Source organism: Olea europaea, chromosome 12 (assembly GCF_002742605.1).
Source record: "Olea europaea var. sylvestris chromosome 12, O_europaea_v1, whole genome shotgun sequence".
Taxonomy (NCBI): Eukaryota; Viridiplantae; Streptophyta; class Magnoliopsida; order Lamiales; family Oleaceae; genus Olea; species Olea europaea.
Genome location: NC_036248.1, coordinates 15,490,128 through 15,501,048, shown reverse-complemented (window position 1 = coordinate 15,501,048; position 10,921 = coordinate 15,490,128). Strand labels below are relative to the sequence as shown.

General features: G+C 33.8%; 1 protein-coding gene across 2 annotated transcripts; it reads right to left on the bottom strand.

Moving 5' to 3' along the window:
- Positions 1–577: 577 nt before the first annotated feature.
- Positions 578–9,154, bottom strand: LOC111405849 (elongation factor P). 2 transcript variants are annotated; one of them, XM_023034919.1, is made up of 11 exons: positions 8,806–9,154; positions 6,194–6,224; positions 6,073–6,086; positions 5,897–5,947; positions 5,050–5,128; positions 3,811–3,883; positions 3,626–3,693; positions 2,724–2,847; positions 2,162–2,201; positions 1,571–1,638; positions 578–945 (listed from the first exon to the last, which is right to left on the bottom strand). In XM_023034919.1, exons 1-11 carry the CDS (start codon positions 9,013–9,015, stop codon positions 939–941), a joined length of 765 nt encoding a protein of 254 aa, XP_022890687.1. In that variant the 5' UTR covers positions 9,016–9,154; the 3' UTR covers positions 578–938. The 2 variants fall into 2 exon arrangements, with proteins under 2 accessions (XP_022890687.1, XP_022890688.1); XM_023034920.1 differs by having other exon boundaries at positions 5,050–5,119; positions 8,806–9,152.
- Between the last annotated feature and the right edge of the window lie 1,767 nt (positions 9,155–10,921).

Sequence of the window (10,921 nt, the reverse complement as noted above, 5' to 3'; positions counted from 1 at the left end):
AAAATTTTTCGAGTTTCCTGGTGCAAGTTTTTATTTTTGATGCCCAATCATGTTCACGGTTAAAATCCACAAAGATCCAGCAAAAAGAAACCAGTTTGATGTAATAAGCAAGTCATTCCTTATATTCAAGTGTGCTGAAAATATTCTGTTTAGGAAAAGAGACCAGTTTTTGGTTTTTATTCAGGACAAGGATAAAATTTTCCAAGGTTTCTGAGACGGCACTTGAAAATCACAAACATTTCATCCCAAGGCCACATTTAATTGCCAACTATCATGCAGTAAACTGCTATGATCGCAGTATCTCTTCGAAAATTTCATTTGAAGTACTGAGATTCTTACAAAAGCAATGTGACCCACTGACTTTCAATATTTACAAAAAAGCAAAGTAAAAACAACAAAACAAGCACTTAGTTTAAAACATATATCATCGCTAATACAGACTTTGGAAAGACCATATGTTGAAATAACACTGTTACAATGACCATAAATTACATAAACAATAAACCAAATGTCACAGCTGTTATAAGATGTAATTGAAAATATAAATACACGCTATTAGACTACAATAACCCAGTAATAAAGCAAAAAAATTCTCAATTTAACATCAAAATTTGGTTTTTACACTAAATAAACATTATCAAACAGACATTTCTGCCAACAAATCGTGTGCACATGATCCCTCACTAGTGTTTCACAAATAAGAACTGATCCCAAAAGAAAATGCAGGAAAATTTAAAAAATCCCCATGCACGCAATGGGATGTTAACAACTGCAATGTGGCATATTACAGCATACCTTTTCTAAAACTATAATTATTAATATAATAGTCCTCGAACAAGTACAAGATCACCCGGGGTTTGAATTAATTTTCAGAAAAGCATCATCTGCAAAAATGAGAAACTCAAGCAGATCCAGTTGAATATTTAGAAAAATTCCTCTCAAGCCCTGAGGAAAAAAAAAAAAAAAGAAACAATTTAAAATATATACAAGGAAAGATATATCATAATATGAAGTAGAGTTAATAAATGGTATTGGATATCATCTCTATCATTTTCCAACAGATATGCTAAAACACATCTATAAAAAAAGATTTTGCGAAGCACTGGGTTTATCATTTTCATTGCAATATTGTTTTCTAAAAAAGCAATGTAATTGAATCCAGGGATCATAAATGTCCTTAATGATGTTCAGGATCTGAAAAAGATCAATATGCGAAAATGAGCTTTACGGTATAATGAATCTGTAATACAATTCAAATTGTGCATGAAATTATACATAATCTAACAATATATAGGTCTTGCTGAAGTCAAATGATAGAACCCACCCACATGCATTTCTGTGAATTTTTAGATAGGAGAGAACGGAAGCCTTTCTATGAGTGGAGAAAAACAAAATTCCTAATTTTAAAAGAAACATGAAATGTCAAAAATTGAAAAATGAACTGCAAGAAGTCTCTCTATCAGTTCCATACCTAATATAACTAGAAATACCAAGACTGAAAGAATGGATATGGCAAGAAAAAAGTAGAATTGATACTAAATATATCAAAGAAATGTGCATTTCAACTTACTTGCTAATGTAAGAGTTGTCAGTGGTATTGACAAGAATCTTATCTCCTGATAAAATATGAGCCGGTACCTATAAAAAGATATACAATAATTATATCAAGTAAATGCAAAAAAAAATTTGAAAAGGCCTGGCAACTTGGTAGGATTCAAACTTTGCAAGAGTTCTTCAAGATGAAAAGAACACAACAATGTGTAGGCTGCAATTTTTGTTGTGAAGCTTCCGCTTGTTGGTGAAAGCAACTGTGGATTACTTTCACAAATAATTTGAGCATTTTTTATCTGAAGCTAGCAAATACGCTGTAAACATTCTTCCTGGCCAAGGATCCTAAGTGGATTGGCCCTCATACATGCAATAGGAAATAAGTGGTCTCATACACAAGCAATAAGAATTGCTTTCAACTATAAAATTTCTACTGAAAAGTTCCTCTATCTAACTTTTTAAACAATACTAGAAGTAATTACACAATGCATTGTTAAAAGTTTTGACCCAGAAACATTTTAGGATCAATTTAAGACTTTAGACTATCATGAGAATAGTTAGACAATGGTATCATGAAGTTAATTGACAAAATTACATTAGGAAAGTAGCTTACCTGGATCGTGAGACCATTATCCAACAAAACCTTCTTATAACTGCAAAGTGAAGAATGATTAAGAACAATGCTATAGTAATTGTCAAAATTTGTGTAGGTTGGCATACAAAAATACACAATCAAGAGTCAATATTTAGACCATCTGAGAATACAAGGTAAAGGTAACACCGATAGTCCTATAAATTAGAATGCAATGAACAAGAATGAGACTTGTAGAAGGAGAAAAGGAGGGAGAGAGAGAAGAAGGGGATAGAATCCAGAGAATTCAGAAGGAGAACATATGAGTTTATTCAATAATCAAGTCTAAAATTACAATGCATAGACCCTCTTATATAGGGTTTCAATTAACCTAATTTAATCTGAAAATAACAAAAGAAATAATATAAAATTCTAGAAAATCTATAAAATAAAATCTAATTACTTTTCCTAAAATAAGTATTTAAATTGGAAAGTCTTCCAAATAATATCTCTACTAAGATTCCCATCATTTATGTTAGCCATATCGGAGATTCCAATTAGTTCATTTCAGCCACAACCCAAGATTCAAAAATAGTTAACTTACTGAGGAGTCGCTCCAATTCCCTTTATAGGCTCAGCCGCTTCTGTTACAGTACACGTCACTCGATGAGGAACTGATGCAGACATTGGTCTTTCATCATAGAGCTGCACAATCACTTTCATATCATCTGTGAACCATGGAAGCAACTTATATGTAGGTAAAATAGTGATTAATCAAGAATTAGCACAGCGACTCATATCATATTATATGCGTTTATACATATCTTCCAAGTTCAAAGATTAGATACATGGTGATCAACAAGCAGATCTGCAATTATTTTTAAACCGTGGAGCTTTTAAAACAGAAGCTTCCGATGACTTGGTCATTGAGTGTTTGGTGCTGATTATGATTCTTTAAAACTATAATTTTAATTTATTGACACGAAACAATTTTTATTAATTGTAGAAGCATAAATACAAATGTTAATACAATAAGAAATTATCTAATCATCTACCAAAATAAATTGAAATCAAGAATACAATCAATTAAGGATAATTAACTAGAAAGGAGCACTTCAAACTCCTTATTCCTTAGCATACTAGGCCAACAAGAGGTTACAAGTCCTGTGAGCTAACCCACCAGCCAGGACTTAGCGTAAGAATGAACTTGGCATTCCAAGTTAAGAAGAGAAAACAGATCCTTCCTCATCCACGATCTAAAGCCATTAAGCAAGAATTTGACTTTGAGTTACTTTGCTTTGCAATCACAGTTTTGGTATCTGAGCCGCTGGGCATTTTAATTCTCTACATATTTCTCACTTACGAAAGTTCCCTTGTTTCTAGTTTCCATTTTTAAACATATGAGTTGTACTGGGGAGAGGCATATGCAGAATAGACATTCAACAAGAAAGTGTCAAGTGAAGGAGACAGGTACAAACCAGAGTGTTTGCTAGGGGAATGGATTACCTTGAAGATAGACAACAGATTCACCAAACAAGTGTTTTGGTACGTCCAGCTGCCCGTATGTTTCAGAGCTAGATAATACAGCAGATTTAAAACACATCAATGAACTCCCTTCATGCAGGTGCCTAATCAAATGTGCTTAGAAAGTGTTCTAAGTTTAAAATTAAAAAGTGTATAGCAAAACTCACTCCATTAGCACAACATTTCCAGTTTCATCATCAGTGTAGAGGTACGTTAGAGACTTCTCTTTGACATACACTTCTGCAAAATCCAAATGCTATTGTCAAAAGAATAAGTAGAGATTTCAGAAATGTCACATTCGGAGTTGGGTTTTTGCATATTATTCCTAACTGAGCAAAGTGTGGCTTTAGAACAATATGAAAGACAATAGCACAAAACGAAATTATTTGCTATGATCTATAATTCCATGCATGTTAATTGTAAGATCTTTCTTATATAGTCTTGTTGGATAATACTTGCACAGACTAGACCATTTTAAGCTAGATCTAACAAGTTGTTCAACAAATTGACCACAGTTGTTAACTTTGGAGTGAGACGGACAACAGTATGCTGCAGGAGATCCTAATCAGAACAATTAGTAAATTAACCGTGTGACTTGAATTTGAATCTAACTTGACATTAACTCTGCCAATTGAGAATCTCCGAAAAAAGCCTCAACAGTTTTACGTTGACAACTGCAACCAATTGGGACAGGGTGCAAAAACGACCAAGATTACGGGGTAACACCAGAAAAAGACTCAAGATTTCTCTTTCGTTGCTTAAAAGTTACATTATCATCTATAACTGAACTCAAATGATGCTTTTGCATACGAAAAGCTCATCCACAATGGTTTTCGTTTTGAAGTAGATAGAGATACAAAGATATGTCTCTTAAGGCCCACAATTGTATAGCTTAAATAAAATCCTTTTGCATCAGGAACAGCCACTCTCAAACACATTCTAAACAACAAACCCAATTATTTAGTTTTCTTAACAACTACTGGTCTTGAATATGAGATGTAGAAAAGAATAGATCAAGGAAAGAAATGCTTAAAAAAGTTCAAAATATATTTTCCTTTCATTCTATCATTATTGATCCCTTTCCCCTTGTTTATGAAAAATAACCAAAGTCAAGCCGTCCATCCTATTCAGTTTTTAGCTGCCATTAACAGAATTGAGGAAAAGAAAATTCTTTCCTCCTCTCTTTCATTAACTCTGAAAGTAAAAATAAAACATACAAGAAGCTTGATGGTGTACTACGCATGGAAAAAGATGATATTTCATTGTCCTTTCAGTTGAGTTTAGCTTTACATTCCCTAAAATAAGCAGATTCCAAAAATTAGGAAGAAATATCAATCAACACACAACATATGACAAAACTATCCAACTTTTTTCATCATTGAGAATGACAGGGTGAAATTGCATACTTTCAACTGTTTCGTCGGTTCGCAGTCTTTCATTTAATTTGTTTCCACTATCAATATCCCGGAGCTCCACCTGTAAATTCTAGCATTTCTTAGTTATACCAGGCATTTAAGATTTCGAGAAGGCAGCATATCTTACCAAAAGACATGTCAGATCCAATACAAAAATAAATAGTTGTGCTCGACAAAATAAACACAGCACCGCATTTCCATAGTTTCAGAAACTGATCATTCTAAGAATTAATAGATCCTCTTTGGATGCATGNCGACAAAATAAACACAGCACCGCATTTCCATAGTTTCAGAAACTGATCATTCTAAGAATTAATAGATCCTCTTTGGATGCATGTTCAGATGCATGCAAAAGGGAAAACTTCACCATTGAATCAGCAAAATGTGAAGTTGCCCTTGAACCAGTAAGAAAAATAACTATATAACAATAATTTTCTAATTTCCAGGAAGAACGGTCCACTAAAAGTGTACACAAGAAACTGTGTGGTTTTCTCGACATGTGATCCTATTGATGTTTAGAAAGGAAAAAGGTAAAAATTTAAAAAGACTAACATCCCACAAAGAAAAGGCAGTACATAAACCATTACTGGACAAAAAGTAAAATAGAAATTTGATATAGGCCCCATTTGGGAGCCATTTTCTTCAAAATGCATTTTTCTCTCTCTTCTTTTCAACCACACATTCTTTATTAAAATAATATTACACGTAAATCAAAAAAATTTCCTTATTTTTCAACCACACATTTCACATCAATTTACTATTCTAAAATGCATTTTTACATAAAAATGTCTATCAAACATCCCCATAATACCATGACTGATAGAGATTAGCAAGAGACCTGTATTATTGCCCCCCCTCTTCCTTGGGTTGTATGCTGCGCTTTTATGACCTGAAGAAAATTCAGATTCACAAATGACATCGTATCTTGTGTATAAATTTTTTTTCAAAAAAAAAAAACTTACAACAGTCGAACAAAAATAAGAAAGAAATAATATGTCCTTGTTGACAGGTTACCTCATAAATCTTTCCTGCAGTGAATCTCGTGCGAACACCACGCCATAATAATATATTAGTATGTAAAACAGTTATCTATGTGTAACCCTACACACTTAAAGTGAATTTAGAAAAATCTAACCTCTCCTTTCAATGACATTTCCTGGTCTCACCTGCACCAAATAAAAATAAAAATGAAGATAACATGACTGAAATAGCAATACTAGTAGGATACCAACGTCCAGGCCAATTAATCCCGTTCTTCCATGTGCTGACGTGATGTTTTTCCACCTTCCAGCAGTTCAAAACTTTTACCTTTACCCATGCACTTTTTGTTTAAAATGTGCCATAAATTTGTTCAACAATAGACAAAAATTGCATGTTTCCTAGAACATAATTGAGACATGGCAGATCCCAGTGACACTTTGTAGAAGGAAATACAATTGACACCATCTATGATGCTCAGAATCGGGTACGAGTATCAGATATAAGTACCTATCTAAGAGTCGGATATTGTATTTTCTAGAATGTAGGATACGGGAACATGACTAAAAAGAGTCCAAATTTCGGACACGGGTACGTCTTTCAAGCTTCAATTTTTCAACTAATCCAAGATGTCATTTTGAATATGCCAAAATAAATTATTCACAAAGAAGAAAATGAGTATTAAATAAGGGGTTGAGATGAATAAAATAGAATTTTTGGATTTAATTTTCAATTATAAGAATTACTAAATGTTCTATAAGATAAAAAATGAGAGATTTGATTGCAATTTGGACTTAGTGAAGCACTAAGTAGTACTATATGAAATCCATTTTCATTTTATACAAACAAAACCCTAAACCACTACTACAGAAAGAGAAAGAAGGAAAAAAATAAGAAAGTGGAAAGAAAGAAGAAGAAAAGAAGGAAAACCCTAGCTCCATCGCCCTCCTCCATCCTCTCGACGGTGAAGCTAGGTTTGTAAAGAACGAAAATGGGAAAGAAGAAAAGGCAAAGTAAAGGGAGAGGAAGAAAAAAAACAAATAAGAAGAAAGAAGAAGATGCAAAAACGATGAAGTCTGATTGAAATTTGGAGGATCCGACACATATCTCATATCCATACTTTGACATGGGTACTTCGACTATTTCGAAGAGTCCGAGCATCAAAGGATACCATAACAAAGAACCAGAAAACGAGAAAAAGAAAAAGGAACATAATGATACACCATACTCCTACAGAAAATTCAAATTCGTGTGCAATCCCAACATATATTGTAGGTCTCTCATGGCTGGTTGCGAAGTGGGAATGCATCAAAGAATCATTTTCAAGGCATAGGAAGAACATATATAAAGAGGAAAAGTACAAGAAGGGCTTTAAGATAAATATAAACAATAAAGTCATACAAGAGAATTTCTAAGGAAGTGTAAAAATTATCCTAGTGCAAGCCAAATTATAACTTGAGTAATTTATTTCCAAACACGTTTAGATAGTTTATAACTCTTACCTTATTCTTGTTCTCAAAACAACTAACTTGCTTATTTTTAAACTTTCACTTGTAAAAAACATATATTTGTTTCAAAACTTACTATCAATTTTCTAAAAAATAAAAAAATAAAAATAAATTAAGCTTAGCAAACAATCAGTATGCAGTCCGTCGAGTTAATTGTTCCAATTGTCACTGAATTTTGGTCTATGTCTTTGATTGGTCACTAAAGTTTAAAATGTCGAGTTTTGATCACTAAACTTAGGTCAATGTGTTCGATTGATTGCTCACTGAAATTTAAAATATCGAGTTTTGACCACTGAACTTATAAATATGTCGTACGTTACCCACTAGCATAATTGTTGAACTTTGAAAAATATCGAGTTTACAGTGAGTAATATATAACATTTTTCAAAATTCAGTGAATAGTGTATAATATTTTTTAAAGTTTAGTGAGTAATGTACAATATTTTTCAAAGTTAAGTGGTCAAAACTCAACATTTCAGTGAAGAATCGAAGACAAGAATCTAAGTTCAGCGACCAAAACTCGACATTATGAACTTCAGTACCAATAAAAAATATGGATCTAAGTTCAGTGACCATTGGAACAATTAACTTCGGTCTGTTTGAAAATAAATATTTCTTTCAGATACTCGTAAACATTTAGGGTCTGTTTGATAGGCCATTATTTTCCATGAAAAATGAAATTCAGATTTCAACTTTTTGGCTTGATAGCTTTTTTCCAGGTAATTGATTTTCTGGTCACCTAGACATTTTCTTGGTTTTTCTTGAAAATAAATTCCACCAATATGGTAGGAATTGATTTTCTCGGCTTCTATCCCTAATTGAAAAAAAAAAAAAAAAAAAAATTCCTTCCACAATTTCTATGTAAAACAAAGTCAAACGAACACCAAAAGATAAATAATTTTCTTATTTTTTTTGGCATTGAAAACAAATTCCATCTCCATTACCAGTAAATTTTATCCCTTTAATTGACAATTTTCATGTAAAAAAAAGTCAAATGAACACTAAAAGACACTTTTACTTCAATATTTTCTACGTAAAAAATAATACAAATCAAACACAATAATTGACAATTCTCGTGAAAACAATTTCTGGCAATTCAATTATCCTAAATTTCTTTTTCTTTTCATCCAAATTCCATTTTGGAATCAAACCGACCTTACAAAAAGACCTAATCTTTTCCAATCATCCTAATCCCATTTATGCCTGTCCAATTTCCCAATTTCCACGAATATTCAAACATTTAGATTAGCATTTAACTTACATCAGCGCCGGAGAATCTAGCACATCGGAGCTGGATGGCAGACCACGGTGAGGCGAGAAGGTCACAAATTGGCGGCTGACATCTCGATTGTTGGCTGCAAGTGGTGACAGTTCTATGTGAGAAAAGTGAATTATGACTACCATTTATCGATCGAATCGAAGCGTGGTAGTAGAAAAGAGCCCGAGAGAGTCGTTTATGCAGGGCTTGCATTTTTTTATTACAGTTTCCTCTCTCGAATGAGATTCTTCTTAGGTGCGAGGGAAGTGGTAGCTGTGAACGGGGAGTGGGGGACGGACAATGCTTACGCTGTGTTATTTGTGTTGAAGGGAAATTTGTATATTTGATACCGTAAAAACAAAGGAGACTTTAGGTGTTCTCAGTTACTGTTTTGTAATTTTGAGTTTTAAACTTATTTTTATTGTTTGTTTTGAAATTATTGAAAATACATTCTTTTGTTAATTTGAAAATTTATTTCTTAAAATAAAAAATTGAAAAACATTTTTCCTTCGAAATTTTGAGAACTACCACAAGAACACCACCATGACATCACCAGCCATCGTCAAAATCAATCTCACTGCCACCATCATAAACCATCAACCACTGCCACCACCGTCTACAACCACCAAAAAATCGAATGCAATAAAAGTGCAAGAAAAAAGCCACTGCCACCACTGTCCACAACCACCAACACCATCGACCACAACCGTCCACTACCTCTACCACCACCACCACCACCACCGTCCACAACTGTCAACACCTTCAATTGCAAGAAAAAAGAACCAACAACACAATCAAAATTGGTTCGTGGACTCCCGGCTTGATTCGGCCCTATTGGCTCGAAATTGGTGATGACCCATGGGTTCATTTGGTGCGCTATGATGAGGCGGTGCTAGGGGTGGTGGTCCACGACCTTGGGTTGCATCGTCGGCGCCGAACATCATGGTTGAAGGGTCCGAGTTCGCTGTTGCGAAAAACAGCGCATCTCCTCGTTGCGACGCTGCGTCAGCATCACCTCCCTACACAGGTGCTAGCACCGATGATCTCCCTTCGTATTCGGCGTCACCCTTCGTCGCCGGTGTCATCCTTCGTAGCCGACGTCCAAGATAAGAGAAGGCAAAGTCGTGTTTTAGACAGAAAACAGAAAGAGAACGAAGGCTTTGAAATGAAAAATAAAGGCCTTTCGCGTATTTTCTATTTTTTTGAGTTTTGTACTGAAAACGCCCAAAACGATAAAGATGTCGTTTTGTGTTTTCTTCAGAAATTTTTTTTTTCGTTTTTGAAAATGGGAAAGATAACGCATTTTCACTGTTTTGAAAAATCAAAAATAGAAAATGGCTCGAAAATGACAAAGGGAACACACCCTAAACCTTTTATTTTGGAGCAAATTTTTAATTCAATCCTTTCATTTATGTCAACAACGATACCAAATATTTCATAAATTTGCATTCAAAGTCCAAATAGATGGGTACAGTCAATTTGATTGTTAATTGACCAGGTGATTGATATTGACCATAATTTTAATTAAACCTTCTCGTTTGGCCCTCGTTAAATTACATTTCATTTTTCTTTCTCATATTTTCAAACACACTAACTTTCATAAAATAATATTACACATAAATCGAAAAATTTTCCTTTTTTTTCAACCACTCATTTTTTAAAATAAACACTACTCCACCCATTTTCATTTCAAAAAAATGGAGGCCAAATGAGGGCTAATTTTAAAAGAATAAGATGGTAACTTTACAGTTTTTAACCAAAAAAAGGAAAAAAAAAAAAAAAACACACACACACACAACTGTGATATGTTAATAATTAAATCAGAAAACACAAAAAAAAAAAAAAAACCACCGATCACCATTTCTTTCTTCCCCAATCCTTTACCCCAAAATCACTACTTGGAGCAATTGACGCTACCGCTCCTTCCGGCCATAGCTTGCTCTTGCCACTGGCGGAGCCCCATACGGTCCAGTGCATGACAAGTGAACTTTAGGCCCATGTCCATTCCATATCCTTTTTTTTTCGAGAGAGAATGCAATGGTGAGATAGACAATATTTGTCGACTTCTCATAATTTTTTGGTAAGTAAAAAAAAAATGAACTTTTTTTGGGGGGGGGGA

Coding starts and splice junctions, on each gene's coding strand:
- LOC111405849 (XM_023034919.1), bottom strand. CDS start 9,015: ATGCAAGCCCTGCATAAACGACTCTCTCGGGCTCTTTTCTACTACCAC. Junction 5,129..5,896: donor GAGGGGGGGCAATAATACAG/GTCTCTTGCTAA, acceptor AAGAAATGCTAG/AATTTACAGGTGGAGCTCCG. Junction 2,202..2,723: donor GGAATTGGAGCGACTCCTCA/GTAAGTTAACTA, acceptor TTCACTTTGCAG/TTATAAGAAGGTTTTGTTGG.